Consider the following 17521-nt stretch of genomic DNA (forward strand, 5'->3'; position numbering starts at 1 on the left):
TAAAAGCAATGTTTAATGTATAACTGCAGTGACACATCATGTATTGACACATCGTGTATTGACACATCTAATAACACTGTCTAAGAGATCGACTATATTCTGCTACACACTGAATAACATGTGCATGACACAGCTTGAGAAATTGAACCGATTCATCTATGCTTGAAAAAATTGTCAGTGGTTTTCGACCGAGTAACATTTGAAACAGGATTTCGTCGTCATACATGTTTAATTCACAGTAAAGCTGCACTTGAAAATTGTCACTTAAAATGTCCCACCAGACTTCTCGCTGTGCATTAGTACTTGGACAATTGCAACAAGCGTGTACATAAACATCTTTAAAATTCCTTGAACATATATCACATATATCACTTGTTGTATTTGGTATTTCAGTTAGTAATTTAGTGATTAAAAAAGAATTTTTAATCTCATTAAAAGAATTTGAGTGTTTCCAAAATTCTGTAATTGTCACTGACGTATGAATATTCCTGAAACGTGTGAAGCTGTCATCTGAAATAACACGGTTTAACCAATTGTTTAACTGTATACTATCGACTGCGCTATAAACAATAGACTTCCAAATTTGTTTTGTTGGAAATGTTCCATCTTCAATATAGTCAAGAAGGTAACTCATAAGTCCATACTGTTTTAAAATGTCAACGATATCAGGAATAAATCCGTAGTGTTTCCTTTGAGAGTCTATAAAGAAAGTAAACAATCTGGTGAGAAATATTCTCTTAGAAAGAGAGGAAATGTCTAAAGTACACAGTTTTTGTAGGAAAATAAGTTTTCTTTTGTCTATATATCCTGTTATTGGGTGAATACCAAGAATACTTTCGCACATATCAGATCGAGTCGACGTTTTCAAGTTGAGAATATGTTTCACTATAAAATGTTGAAACCGGTTTAAAGTAGCTTTATCATAAGATTTCATGTTATTCCACATCTCACACCCGTATAAAACACTGGGTAGTATCACAGTTTTATATAGTTTGAGTAACACACACGGGTTTGTTGCATTTGTCTTTATGCCATTCAACGCAAAGTATGCGTTTCTGCCTTTTCTGCAGGAACTTTCAGTTCTTTGATTTGATTTAAATCGATAGTTTAATTCTATACCTAAGTGTAGATAGTTATTTGCTATCGGAATACGTTCATTACCAATAAACCATGGAAAATTGACATTGATCTCTCTCGTATTCACAGAAAATTGAATGATACATGACTTATTTGCATTGAAGCGAAAACGCCATTTCTTTGAATATTGGTTACACACATTAAGCATACGTTGTAAGGATGCTGGAGATGTGGCAATACATGATATGTCATCTGCAAGAGCAGGTGCACAACAATTGATATTGAAAATACCTGTATTTGGATTAAATTTTTCCAGATCACATATTAAATCATTTATAAATACTAAATACAATAAACCTGAGAGCACACCTCCTTGTCGTACACCTTCTAATACAGGAAAAAAACTTGATTGACATTGATTGACAATAACTGCACTTTTCGTACTATAATGACAGTCATTAATTAATAACCATAGTTTACCATTTACACCAAGTTTAAACAGTTTGTACATTAAACCTATCCTCCATACCGTATCAAAAGCTTTCCTGCTATCAAGGAATGCTACAAAAATTTTACTAAATAATTCAATATTATGAAATATAGTTTCATGTAAATTAAAGGATGCAGTAAGACATCCGAGATATTTCTGAAAGCCTTGCTGCTGAGGGTTCGGAAAGACACTTCCATCAAAGACATATAACAACAATCTTGATTTAATAACATGCTCAAACACTTTGAGAACACATGGAAGTAACGTAATTGGTCGGTAACTGTCCGGTGAGGTCTTCGGTTTATTGTTGCCTTTAAATAATGGAACAAGGAGACCTAGTTTCCATCCATTAGGGATACGACCTTTACTCACAACTAGATTGAATAACGATGTTAAGCATCGGACTAAAGTATGTCCACCATACAACAGATGTTCATGTTGAATTTTGTCATGGCCACTAGCTTTTCTACGCTTCAAGAGTTTAATTATACCATCGACTTCACTTTCTTTGATAATACCACCTGGTAAATACGCGTTTTGTTCATAACAAGATTTTAATATTTTATTGTAATCAAGTTCAATCTGTTGTCTCGTGTCATTATCATACATTTCATCACTGTCCGGCTGGTAGAGTTTCGAAAAGTAGTCCATAAATGCATTAGCGATGCTCTCGGGAGTGTTGCATATTTTATCATCTTGGATTATTTCAGGATAAATTTTGGACGAGACAGTTTTATTACGTTTAATAAGTTTCCAAAAAAGACGGATATCGCATTCAGCTGCCTTATTAATGTCATCGTTAGTTTGTTGTATATATTGTTCATACGCAGCCTGTTGTATATTTCGGAATTCATGTTTTGCTCTTTTGTATAACTTATATGAATCATAATGCATACCTCTAGGGCGACCATCAATAACCCAGGCTTTTCGTAATGTTCGTTCCTTCTCGTGGGCAATCTTAACACCAGATGTCCAATACGGTTTAGTAAAAGGATTAAAACTGCACTTGGGGACTGTTTTATCCGCTGCAGCATGTAAAATAGTCACCATATCATTGTATAAAGTATCAATATCTGCATTATCCGAGTCCATTTTCTTTATCAGAATTTGTAACGGTTCGTGTAAAAATTGTTTATACAGTTCGATTTGATCGTCCGTTATTTTATGCCATGCTGGTAGCTTACTAAATGAATTCAATATTTTATGCGGATTATGTTGCAACACTATTTCGGCTAAAATTGGTAAATGATCGGATGTACTACTAACCGAACCCTCGCTAAGTATTTCATAAGACTTAAGCTGCCTATATATACTATCATTCATAAGAATATAATCAATCATTGATGTCTTATTAATAAATGTATAATCTGGCCCTTTATGTTTAATTTTTCCACCTGAAAATAGCAATTGATATCTTTTAACAAATTTTATTAGCTCCGCAGATTTGTACTTGTTTGAACATAATTTATCTTTCTCAAGACAACTGGCATTTAAATCCCCTGCGATTATAACATTGCCATAATTACTATAATGAGTATATAATGCATCTAATATATTAAGTTCAGTTCTATAGTTATCTACAGATTCATCAGATGGTAAATATGCACCGAAAATAAATAATGACCCTTTAGATGGGGTTTTGATCTCAAGACCAACAATTCTTTCTGAGTTCGTATCATGAATTTCATTAATAGAAAATTGAAGTGTGCTCTTATACAGGATGGCAATACCACCTTTGCCATGATATGCGTTATAAAAATTAGGCAAGGAATCAGCTTTACATACACAATTATATCCTTGTTCAATACTTGACAAATAATTTAAGGATCTGGTTTTAAGTTTATGTTCAGAGATAATACAAACATCACAATCAGTACTTCTTAATAAATTACTCAAACATACAGTAGAAGACATAATACCTCTTACATTCCATGCTAAAAGTTTTAGACTAGACATTATAAGAAACAAGGTAACCAAGGTAACAAGGGAAAATAATATTTGACACTGCATTTTGATTGTTTATTATGAGTCTGGTTCATGATGAGCATCATCCGTAAAGCGTTGATTCCATTCACGGTTGCTTAACCATTTTCTACAATACACGCCTTTCGGCCAAAAGTTTTCTGTTTCAACAATTTCCGCACAGTTTTCTGCGATGTTAAGCTTCGCAGATATCCGACGATCATTGTTCCTTGTGCTAAACAAACGTAAGTATGTCACATGTACATTTTTAGTTTCTAAGTAACTTAAAATTCCAGCTCGCGTAGATTTTGAGTCAATTCCTGACAAGTAATACCTAGCCGTTCTATTCTTTGTAACACCCGTAAAAAAGTTTTCATTTGTCGTTTCAACGTGGCTAGTGACTCCTTCAAGTCGAACAGGAATTTTATAAGTAATGTTTTCCGTATTTGGTTTTGATATGTCTCTGTTTCCTTCGTTTTGCGTTTCGTGCGTCTTGTACGGTAAACCTGTAACATTATCACTATTGTCAGTACCGTTAGAATATCTTTTTTCTATGTTTTGTTTACAAGTTACGGGTGATCGACTTTCTGGTATTTCTATAGGTGATAACTGACCACTTCTCGTACTAGAGTGTATCTGTATACCGGTAGTATGCGGACTATCTGGGGTTCCCGGTGGGGTTACTTTAGAGGCATAAGATTGTTTTGAATTCCATTTCAACTCGCTAATATTCTTTTGTAGACTTACGCTTAATTTACTATGTCGCTCAAGTTCGGAGTCAAACCGTTTTACATTAGCTGTATACGAATTAAAGTCAAATTCACCAATAGCTTTGGATTGTTGGTTTATTAGCTTGTGGTTTGCGTCATACTGTGTAAATTTACGTTCACAATTGATTAGGTGTTGGTTTAATCGTTCATTCGTGCTCGAAAGTTCTGTTTTTAATTTGTCGTTTTCAGTTTTAATGTTTTTGATAATTCTTTTATTTTCGGTTTCGTTTTTCTCTAATAGAACTACTCTTTCAAGGAGAGTTTGTACAGTTACCCTCATTTCGATGATATTACAATCATGGGTCACAGTTTTACTTTGGTCACTAATTGAATAATGGTCAACTTTTCTGAAAACATCATCAATGCTCGAATCATCACCGTTAAGGAACATATATATTAGGTAGCAGTCTTTTGCATATTTTTGTGTAGAGGAACTTCTATTTGTGCTTTTTCGGGTAAAAAGTTTTCCAGTCGGACACCCCTGGATGGATTTCGCTCTGCTCGCTAAGATAGTACGATACCAAGTTATCGTATTCTCAGAATCATGGGTCAACTCAATGAGTTTTAATACATATGAATCTCTTGGAAGATCAGAGAGTTCTTGGTCTAACAAGGATATAAATTCTTGATTCGGCACAAAATCGGCTATTTGAGAGTTCTGCGTGTCTGAGTACTCGTCAATGGCGTCATTGTTGTTAAATTGGGGTTTAAGTGTAAAAATTAACGAAAAAATAGTGCTGTCGATACACTTTTTACTACGGTGTTTATAAAGTTATTGCGTATCCAATTGTCAGATAATTTTCTCTTCATTTTAGGTACTAACATATTATAAGGACGAACACCACCCTTTCTTAGTCCCAATTTCTGTTCACGCAATTTGTATTTACTTTCATAATTACGACTATTTTACTGATTTTGTATCATTGATGAATACCCCATATCTTTTTTTTCTAACATCATTCTGCAAATTGATAATCGATTTGAAAAACAAGCAACTTTTTGAGGAAAGTATTCCTTTATCTAAATAAAAGTAAATCACCATTTGTTCACATCACTAGGCAGATCGTTAGAAAACTGTTTTTTTTAAACTTATGAGTGGAGTAAACAATTTATAAGATAAGCTATTTTATCGTGTGTTTTTCTATGTTGTAATGTTATGCTATTGTTTCAGAAAAAGGGAGAAGGTTTGGTACCATTAAAACGTTTAATCCCGCTGCAAATGTTTGCACCAGTCCTAAGTCAGGAATCTGATGTACAGTAGTTGTCGTTTGTTTATGTAATTTATAGGTGTTTCTCGTTTCTCGTTTTTTATATAGATTAGACCGTTGGTTTTCCCGTTTGAATGGTTTCACACTAGTAATTTTAGGCCCTTTGTAGCTTGTTGTTCGGTGTGAGCCAAGGCTCCGTGTTGAAGGCCGTACATTGACCTATAATGGTTTACTTTTATAAATTGTTATTTGGATGGAGAGTTGTCTCATTGGCACTCACACCACATCTTACTATATCTATTCATTTATTTTGATATCCGACAAATGAAAAACGCTTGTGTGTTAAACTGATTCAATTCTTTAGAATGACGTGTATTTTTTTTTTCAAATCTGCCATTCTCGGCACTTTTTTCGTATAAAAGTCACAGCTTCTCGCTTCAGCATTTGTGTGTCATTTCAAAGTAATATAGAAAAACAAAAATTTAAGGGAATATGCTGACAGGTTTTGTTCCCTTCTTTATTAGAAAATGTGTGTCCATGTTAAAGGTCAGGATGGTCATTTCAATATTGAACTCTCAGTTGTAAAATATATGTTTGCCATATTTAATTGCTTTGTTTGATTTCTTTTAATTGTGTTTACATAGAAGAAAAAGGAGTCATGTAATTGGATTTTAGAAATTGAGAAAAACAATTAATATCCCAATCGGCGAAGTCCGTATATAGAATGATATGTTACCTCTTATGTCTGTTTGCTTTGATCACACATCGTTGTCAACATCATTGAATTTTTAAGCGACTCTCATACAAGTGAGAGGTTCGGCTAGCCATAAATCCAGGTTTAATCAACTATGTTTTACATAAGAAAAACCTATTCCAAGTCAGGAATATGACAGCTGTAATCAAATCATTTGACGTGTTTGAGTTTTTGATTATGCCATTTGACTACGGACTTTCCGTTTTTAATTTTCTTCGGAGTTTTCTGTATTTTTGTTATTTTTCTTTTTGAACTCGCCAACAAACTAGTCTCATAATGTGGCACTGAAAAGTGCGTTTCGTCCCCAAAACAACTGCATAAGACTCTTCAGATTGATCTTTAATTATGTGCAAAGAAATATATCATAGTATGGTACTCACACTCAAAATTTGATAAATCTATCATTGAAAGCAATGTTTTTGTCAATCAAATTTATCACATTAATGTAACATCTTTGGAGATTTTATTTTTATGTAAGATATTATTTTTATTTTATTTTATGAAATTTACATGCTTGCCTGAGGACTTAATTTAATGCAAAGTTACTTAAACTTTCGCAATAGCCTCATTTGAAAATCTTGTCACGATCATGTAGATACATATATGAGCTACACCCTTACATATCCCTTGACCTCCTGTTTGTTAACGACATATATGTTTTTAGTTTATGAAAAAATAAATCCACGATTTATATATTTTTAAAGTAAAATAGTAGAATTCTGTATACCGCTGTTCTGCTCGTAGAAAAGAAAACAAATGGCATTAATATACAATAGACCCATGCACTCGTACCTATAACTAATTTATATGTGTCTAATATATGTTCATTAAATAAATGCATACATTTTTTGAATAGTTTAACATGTGTTTTAATATAAATGCATTGGATAGTTTAAAGAATTAGATCGATTAGAAACGCCAAATTGTCAATAATACTTTTTTAATTGATTAGGGTATTTTATTGGGTTTGATACTTATCAATGAAAAATACACTTAACCTATTCTTAATTTGATGTAGTGTTACATCATTGTCCCAGGATAGGAGAGGGTTGAGATCCTGGGTTTGGATTCGATTAAACCCTACAACATGCTGTATGTGTGTGCCTGTCCTAAGTCAGGATCCTGTAATTCAGTGGTTGTAGTTTGTTGTTGGTTTATCGTTTGAATTGTTTTACATTTTCATTTTGTTGCCTTTTATATCTGTCTATACGGTATGGGCTTTTCTCATTGTTGAAGGCGGTAAAGTGACTTATAGTTGTTAATTTTTATGTCATTTTGGTCTCAGTTGAAGAGTTGTCTCATTGACAATAATATACTACGTCTTCTTTTTTTTTATATAAGAATCACATTGGACATTTTGAATCAGAATCTATCGATCGCTTGGGGAAACCTCCTTTCTGAGGATGCAGTTTTTTGTATCCACAAAGCTATCGGGTAAAAATCAAATTTAATTAGTTATAAAAGGTACAAAGATGGTAATTTAATACGCCAGACGCGCGTTTCGTCTTCATAAGACTCATCAGTGACGCTCAGATCTAAATAATTATAAAGCCAAACAAGTATAAATTTGAAGAGCATCGAGGACCTTAATGTTACTCTTGAATGCCAATTTCCCTTTGCAAGTGATCAGCTTCAAATGATGCTCACTCATATTGGGTATATATCAATTGTTTATATTTTTAAATATGTATATACGAAAAAAGTTGATTTGATTATTTAGAATATTAAACTACGCTAGCACAGTATGTAGTACTTCATTGACTGACACAGCATTGTATTTGAAATGATAAGAAGCACCTTAATCTTTTTTTCTAATTTCACTTACTAGATTCATTTGAAATCATGTAAGAAAACCTAGCTAACTTCTATTCGGACTTTTCGAATACAATTTATTTCGAATTTATTATTTTGGAACGTAATTATTTTTCCCCTCGAATTAGAGGCTTGGACATTAGAATAGAAATGGGGATATGTCAAAGAAAAAACAACCCTACCAAAGAATAGATAGCAGCTGAAAGCCGCCAATGGGTCTTCGCTTTAGCGAGAAGACCCGCAACCGGAGTAGACCCCAGTTAACCCATTAATAAAGATATATACTTGATCAGTAAATATAGACGTCATACTAAACTCCAAAGCATATAAATAAACTAAACTAAAAAAAAAACAACATGCAATACCAACAAAGGTCAGATGCTCCTGACTTTGGACAGGTGTAAACATGTCTCGGGTTTAAACATGTTTGGTGAGATCTCAACCTTCACCGATACATCTAGTCAATGTAAAAAAAAGAAGAAACACACAGCAATACGCACAATAAAATCAGTTTAAAAGAAGACCGAGTCCGATGTCAGAATAGGTAACAAAAGAAACTAAGGAGAATGAAAATGATAGATTTACACTTATTTAGTCATAATTATAAATTAACTGTTTTCAAAACTTACTACCGATAGTATATCCCAGTAATACAATGTAGGATTCTTCGGATATATTCAACAAATCCTCTCTTTGATACAAAACACTCAACTTCGAAGTTTATATAGCCTTTTTCACATTTTGATTCAAGCGTTACTGATGAGTTCTTTGTAGACGAAACGCGTGTCTGGTGTACACAATAGATGAACACCACCTAGATGATTTTTGATTATAAATGCATATTAGTAATGTATTTGTCTGATACATATATACAATTCTGACAATTCTCTTCTTTAGAAATATGTGTTATTTAAAGTTACTTTGTCATATCTTTAGTTGGACCTACTTTGTATATCGTCTGAAACTTTAATTTGAGCGAAGGAGTTCTTTCTGTCAATTGATAATTTCATTTCAAGATTTTAGTTTACCACTACAATATGAGTATATGATAAAAAAATTAATGTCCTTAATGGTAACTTATATACAGAATTTATTAGTTGAAATGGATAATATTGTAGGTAAGTGGGACCTGACAAGACGGAAAAGGTGAAATAACTTCAAGGAATATTCAAAACAGACAGTCCCTTAAAAAATGACAAAATAAAAAAACTCTATCATATCGAGGCGAAGTTTGGTATGCGTATGTTTCGTGGTCTTAAGAATATTTCAAGCACTTTAAGAGTCATTCACTGTAAGCATTAAAATCATGGTGAAATGACATGTCACAGAATGGGTTCAAAATTTGTAAAAATGTTCTAACAATTAAGATATACTCAAATATACATCAAGCTTCACTTACACAATTTTGGTACATGTAAGTAAAAAGGCTAAAATGTGCAATTGCAATTAGATGTATAATTGGCTTTTTAGAGAATACAAAAGGAAATTGTGTATGTTGTATATGACTAAGAATGGTTAAGACATATTTAAAAATTGAATTTAGAAAAATATATTATTTAGCAGTTAGGTCAAGAACCTAGCTCCATAAAGTGTAAAATTCCTTGTGTATTGGAAGAAAATTTTTATCATTTTGAAAGCTTTAAGAATTTTCAATTCAGACTTTACCGATCTGACCACAAATAATTTTTTAAAAGTTTAACCATTGCTAAATCAAAATTCAAAAAATTGAGAGGGGTATATTTGAATATTTTGCATAATTCAATTTTTCGAAAACATGATCTTTCCAAATTACTGTTTTTGATATTGTTACAAATAGAATATTGAAATTGACATTCAGAATAGAAAATGGGGAATATGTCAAAGAGATAACAATCCGACCTAAGAGCAGAAAACAGCAGAAGGTCATCAACCAGGAACATTTTCGCGGATTTCAAGTTTTCATACGAATCAGTGGTAGTGACTTGAATTCGAAGACCCTTTTGACCGCAAACCTTACAGCACATGTTTACTGTTTATTTATTTTCTCCTTTCTCTCCGCTTCGTTGGTAATAAAATCCCGTTGGCGAAGATACACAGTGTTCCTGGCGTATGACAAACACATACAAATATACATAAACAAATATGACTGGATTGATTTTTTTTTGTTAGTGTTTAATCTCAAACAAACCTGCCTTTCCCACCTAATAACATGAATAATATAGGAAAACAGTGTAACCCGAAATCAATAAAACAAACAAATAAAAGAGCTCTGCTAGTAACGAGTTTTTTTAAATGTGGTTAGTCTGTTTGATAAGCTTTAATTATTCCTCCTTTTATGTCACTGGTAAGTGTATTATCCTGATTTGTAGATTTTCTTTTTTTCTGGTTCGAAGCGTGCTGTAGGATTTGGCTCAAATATTGGTCCAGCTGTTTTTGCAATATTCTGAATAATTCTTATAGCATTATCTTTTCTGAACTGACAACCTATTATGTCTGGCCCATTTTTTCTTTTAAAATCTGCAAATATTTTGAGGTACTGATTCTTTAAAAATTTGTCCACCGGGTCAAAAGAAACATTTACGTCGGAAGCGTTAATGTTAGATGCTAAATATGCAAACGACCAACCCTCTTCATGATGATCTGAGGCAATCGCTGTTGAGGTATCACAACAAATGGCTGTCCAGTAAAATCTTGGTACATTTACTCTATTTACAGGTTTATTTTTTATTTGTTTCACAATATATCTATTGGTGCTCGGTTCAACTCCTACAACTACATAGATTTTTGCTCCCAGAAATTTACATTCTTGTTTAACAGTTTTTAATAGTGTTTCTTCCATATTATTCCATGTCCCTTTGTTGAACAGTCCATATTGAGGTGCAATATTAGTGAAGGTGTTGGTTGCATATCTACTATCAGAATCTTTTGTATTGAATAATTGGGGATTTAAATGTCCTCTGTCGTAACCACTGCCTTTGTAGTCAGTGTCTAGTGCTTGCTTTTCTCCATAGTTGGCATGCTTATTAGGTACAAACTCAATCATATTTCCTTTTTGGTGATTTACATTTTTTACTAAACTTGGCTCTATGAAAAACATATCACCATAACGGGATTTATTGTCCGAACGCAGGTCCAGTTGTGTTGCGCTGTATACAGGAATTCTATTCTTTGTATCGTAAAGCGTTGCAAAGAAAAACTTGTTGTTGTACTGCTGACATATGTTCACTATATCCTCAGAAAGATGTAAATAATTTGGAATTAATCCTTGGAAAAAGAATCTATGACTACATTCATTGAAATTTTTGTACTTTGACACGTTGGTTTCCGTTGCTCCTAAATATATCCATAACAGAAGAATTTTCTGAAAACTCATTTTTTTAATTCCTGAAAATACAAGAAAATAACGCTTATAAATTGAAATTTTGTTTTATATTCTATTTATTAATTTTCACAAAAATCCCCGTGCCATTTCATAAATTTAGTGTAAAATGAAGGGGGCATGAATAACACGAACAAGCACCGTTGGAAGATTGTCATGTTACGTTTTGACTTCAATTTCTTAAACAGAAAAATAAAGTTCTAATAACATGAGTAACACACATACCTGGTTTTTTTTAAATATGTAAATTTAGATATGTTTGTTTTGTCGCCTATGCCAGAATAACTGCTACTGTTTCCCCCTTTGGTGATTCATCCTGCTACTTGGAATCTTATTAGACTGTCTTACAAGTGAGAGGTTTAGCGCTATAAATCCAGGCTCAATTCACCATTTTCTACATTTAAAAATGCTTGTACCAAGTCTGATGTGTTTTGTCATTTGAATTTGCCATGTGATTAAGGACCTCCCGGTTGAATTTTCTTCGGAGTTCAGTATTTGTGTGATTTTACTTTTTTCAAGTTAGGGCAACAATAATGTGTCCATAGTACACGGATGCCCCACCCCCGCTATCATTTTCTATTCTCAATGAACCGTGAAAATGGGATGGATCTCTGATTTGGCATTAAAATTAGAAAGATCATATCATAAGGAGCAGGTGTACTAAGTTTCAAGTTGATTGAACTTCAACTTCATCAAAAACTACCTCGACCAAAAACTTTAACCTGAAGCGGGACGATCGGACGGACGATCGAACGAACGATCGGACCTACAGACCAGAAAACATAATTTACAATCGAACCCATTTAGAGGGCTGTACTGCCGTATGTTTTCTATACACGACAAAAATTAACGGAAAACAGTAAACTTTCCTTCCCAAATTGCACCGATTAAATGTTTGCTTTTACTATTTTGGTTGCTACTGCTTGACAGAGAACTAGGATGTCCTTCCACAAGTTAGGTTACCAGTAATAAAGTGATGTATTTCGGAGTCAAACGTAATATAATTTGTTATTTATGTTGTTTTTTTTTTATCGCAAACGTTTAAGATTAATAAATATAAGTTAGACTATGCTTCATTCACCACAAACGAAAATTGTTACATTGAAACATAATGAAATATACGAGCTATGTGGTATTATTCCCGTCGAATGCATCAAACTAATGGATAACAACTGTCATATTTCTGACTTGGTACAGGCATTTGCTTATGTAGAACATGGTGGATTGAACCTAGTTTTATAGTTAGTAAAACCTCTCACTTGTATGACAGTCGCATCAAATTCCATTATATTGACAACGATGTGTGAACAAATAAATAGACATCATAGGTAAAAATGTCAAAAATATGTTAAGCATAAAATACAAAACTATATTTACTATCTGAAATTGTAATTCAACATTAGGTCATAGGAATGATAAAATTTGACTAAATTTTTTTAGAACTACTAATATTATTAGTCTTTTCCAAAGTCGTGTTTTTTTGTCCAAATTGTGTATTTTCTTTTTGCTAGTGTATTTTTTTTCATTTCTTTTCTTTTTTTGTATTTGTTTTGTTGTATTTTTTTTTTGGGGGGGGGGGGGGGGGTGGCGAGTGTTTGTCATTCGTTTTTTTGCAATTGTTTATGGTATTGTCTGTTTTTTTCGTCTTATATTGCTCCGATTTGCATCTTCTCTTTTTTTCTTTTTTCTCGGATCAAACTATATTTCATATCCGACATACTTTACCTTTTGGATGGAACTTTCAATATGCGTTAGTCGGTTCAAACTAAGTAATTTCCAAATATATAATACGGTATTGCATGTCAATATTGTGTAAATTCTGATTTTATTCATGTTCAGTATTCATGTGTAATTGAAACAGGATGTTGGTTTAAAATTTTCTTTCCCCAATTCATCTTTTTGTAGAATTTTTTTTTTGACTTGGACTATATATTAACTGCCTGAGAAGAAAAATGCCTGTTTAACCAAATTTATAGTGGGTGTAATCGTCAAAGCGTAAGTTAAACATGTGATGTTACTTTCCGTAAGTTTTCTACAATATAAATTTACAAGTCACTGCTCTTTTGAACTAGCTTTCGATATAATTTTACAAAAAAAAACCAAAGCGTTGCTTCTGTTTCACATATAGCCTAATCTTTTCTCCATATGTCCATGCTTGACTCTGCCGGGGATATCATGAGCAGCATCACTAGTCAAATAGCTAAAGGCTACTCAAAAATGGCAGCCAGTCAAAAAGTAATTCTTGTTTTTCATTTTCTTTTCTAGAAAACTATACATTTGTTGGCTTTTCTTTATTTTAGATTTTGAACCAGTTTAAGATGAATAAAAGGAGATGTGCATGGGGTTAAAGGTCAATGATACAATAATCCAACTACAAAACTAACCAAAAGATATTAAGAGGACATTATAAGTCTTTAACCATTTAAAAAACCCAATATTTACGCGTGACATGGACAACAGTTTTAAAACTTATTGGTTTTCTCGTTTGAATTGTTTTACATTGTCTTATCGGGGCTTTTTAAAGCTGACTGTGCGGTATGGGCTTTGCTCATTGTTGAAGGTCGTACGGTGACCTATAGTTCTTAATGTTTGTGTCATTTTGGTCTTTTGGGGATGGTTGTCTTCTTGGCAATCATATCACATCTTCTTTTTGATCACGCGTATATCATTAAATTATTTCAAATATTTTACTTTCTATGTAATATATAGTTTCTATACTATCTGAAAAAACTCCTGCTATCTTATTTTAAGTATGAGGAGGTATATTATTAAATGTGATTGAAAAAAAGATTGAAAATCAAAGAAACACGCGTTATATTGTCTGCTACATGTACATTTAAACTGTTAATTTTGACCGTGCTAGACAAGAAATCATCGATTGTAATAGGACAGAACGCATTATAAGATGGACGAAGATGAAACAGATGGTAAGTTTGTTGATATATATCACAAGTACACTTCATTTGAACTTCTTAGAACATTCAATGATACTTTTATGCTATCTATATTTGCCGTTTATCATTTTTGCTTATTTGATTTTCAATTTACTAGGTAATGTCAAATGTAAGATGGCGCAGGAAATACATAAATGAGACAGCAAACCAACAACACAAACATATGAATTCTTCAACAATAGGATAAATTAAATAGGCCAACCTCTGTATCTGCCTGTTTCTATAAAATGGGTAAATAAATTGGACAGAGACAACCAGAGATCCGAAACCATCAAACTATTATCAGTAAAGCGTAAAATAGTAAGGTATGGCATAGGACAACTTGTCACGTCACTAGGTTCTGAACATTTTTGGTGAGTCGCAACTTCGGAATTCAGTAAATATGTTTTTGAAATTAAATGTGTAAAACCCTTCGTTTCACAATAGTTAGCACTTATGAATGCCTGTTTGGTGTCTGTGATGAAAACTTATATTTTCATGATTTCGTAGTTTATATCTTCTTTTCAATTTGTGTAACTAAATATGTTAAACATAAAAACAACGCAGTCAAATTCAGAATTGTTTTTTGTTGGTTTTTTTATTTATTTACATGATAAGGCTCCAAATTTTACACAAATGCATTGAATTGGACTCATACAATTTATCAGAGGCAACTGCATCTATTGCTCCTTTAGACGGGTCATTTGACGCTGTTGGTGATACTGATTAATTTCTAGCATTCATAAAGTTTAAATGATATATTGTCTCATTTTCAAGATAATGACATTTTTAGAGATCATAACATGCTCTTTTATGGTACTGACGATTCTTTGAGAACCATGTGCAAATCCATTATATGGGTTCACGATTGCACTTTTACGTTTAGCAGTAGATCTTCGGGGTTGGTCAAACATTGCATGGCTGTTGAAATAAATAAACGTAGTATTGTTTAATTAGTTCTTTAGGATTCAAGTTTATAATATGACTACGGCAATAAAAGATTTAAAAATTAAGAAACAAATATAGAAAAATTGGATCCTCTCAATATTGATTCATATAATGCTTTTCAATGAAACTACAGTGTTAAATATATATCGATAGTTATTGCTAGACATAATTCAAAGATGCTCACAATATTGGCAGCAGAATTCCATCCTGAAATTTAAAAGAAGCTTTCTTAGAATCTTGACTTTTTACCATTTGTTATTTGTTTGAAACTAGGTCCCACTAAATATTAGTACTTTATTTGTGTTTTTAGTGATTTTGTTACTTGATTTTCTTGCATGTTTAAACCCAATCTGGTGAGTTTTACATGTGTGGCATGGTTGAGGCGAACAAGAGGTTGAGTAGCCCGCAAACATGTTTTGAATAAGGCCGTTAGTTTTCTCGTTTGAATTGTTTTACATTGTCTTATCGGGGCTTTTTATAGCTGACACTATGCGGTATGGGCTTTGCTCATTGTTGAAGGCCGTACGGTTACCTATAGTTGTTAATGTTTGTGTCATTTTGGTCTTTTGTGGATAGTTGTCTCATTGCTATTTATTTTGGACAGAAATTAGGCTGATGGTTTCCTAATTGGAATTCCTATACATTGAATTTTGTCGCAGCCTTTTATGTCTTGCTAAGACATATGGTTTTGCTCATTGTTGAATGTTGAAGGCCTCTTGATGACAAATAGCTACTACGTCATTTGATCTCAGATGGATAGTTATATCATTGGCAATCATATTGCATCTACTTATAACATATTACTACATTGTATACGCGTTCTTATGTCCTTTTGTGTTTCAAATGCAACGATTTTTGTTAATTCTGATAGTAACTCTTCATTATACACGACATAAATTACATAACTGAACCATGTTGAACATGAAATTAACCATGACACGAATGAACCAAACCATGACACAGATATTTCAGTTATTTTGAATTTATTGCAAAAGTAGTTATTTTTCAGAATAATTGACCGCAGTGTTATATCACGAACATATATGTGATGTAACAGACTGTAAGAAAATAACTTTTTTTATGCACAATAAACCAATTAGCAAGTTTTAAATTTTGACATACGCAAGCTTTGTTCTGTGTTAAATCATTATTCATATGATACAAATTGTGATTTACGAACATATTTTCTTTATACAAAGGTACTAACCAGTTTGAATTAATGATCAGAAGTTCCGTTTACAAAATATCCCAATGTTTACATTTTTGCATTGATTGTCATCAAAAAGACTTAACACCGTCATGTCAAACTTATCCAAACTATGACAAAATCACTGTACTAAACGCTCCTCGATATGACGACCTTACTACCCGTGTACTTATTACCTAACAAAAATAACTGACATTCTTTACTCGCAAAAAAAAGAATTTGTTTTTATCTCTTAATCAAACACTTTTTTTATTTCCATAATTTAAATGTATGATAAATTTTCTGTTCAAAGAGATTGGTTGGCATGTTGTTATTTTGAAATTCAGTAGCAGTAATTATTCAATATCAACTACTGATAATATGATTATATGTATGCCTAATTATAGTGCCAACAAAATATTTATATTCCATATATTCAGAATTTGAAGGGGCACTAGCTGCCAAATTCATGTTCAGCGATTTGACTCAAATTCTCATATTTTATTTATAACATTGTAAAACATTTTTCCAAACTATCAAAAGTATAAGATAAACAATTTACAGGACATGGTCTCAATAAGATGAAGCTTCGTTTCGTGTACATTTTAGTCAAGACGCCATCTAAATGACTATCGAGTTGACCTTCTATGACCATATAAGCGATGTAAACATAAACATAGATATAAATAGATTAAGCAACTCGTGCAATTGTTTTTTATAGGTCTGTTAAATCTTGTATTGTAGATTAAAAATTTATTTTTATCGTCGTTTTTGCATTTATAAGAATGATTTTGTGTGGATCGAATCAGTTAATCAAATTATTTACCTAGTTTTTACTTTCAATGTTGACATTCTTTTCCTTCAAATACCCGTAAACGGACAATGCGTGCGTTATTTTATCTCTTTCTACGAGGTTAAATTGGAGTTCACATGAATACGGATTTAATGAGGTTTTCATTTTTCTGACATTCTTATTTTGAAAAAATTATAAAACTAATTGACATACCAATAGCTGGATTCTGT

The 17521-nt window shown here is 32.4% G+C and overlaps 1 protein-coding gene across 1 annotated transcript; it reads right to left on the reverse strand.

The window, feature by feature from the left end:
- Positions 1-9821: 9821 nt before the first annotated feature.
- LOC139492420 (endonuclease domain-containing 1 protein-like) lies at positions 9822-15520 on the reverse strand. The gene is made up of 2 exons (XM_071280621.1): positions 15497-15520; positions 9822-11436 (listed from the first exon to the last, which is right to left on the reverse strand). Exon 2 carries the CDS (start codon positions 11423-11425, stop codon positions 10406-10408), a length of 1020 nt encoding a protein of 339 aa, XP_071136722.1. The 5' UTR covers positions 11426-11436; positions 15497-15520; the 3' UTR covers positions 9822-10405.
- Between the last annotated feature and the right edge of the window lie 2001 nt (positions 15521-17521).

Source organism: Mytilus edulis, chromosome 10, assembly GCF_963676685.1.
Source record: "Mytilus edulis chromosome 10, xbMytEdul2.2, whole genome shotgun sequence".
Lineage (NCBI taxonomy): Eukaryota > Metazoa > Mollusca > Bivalvia > Mytilida > Mytilidae > Mytilus > Mytilus edulis.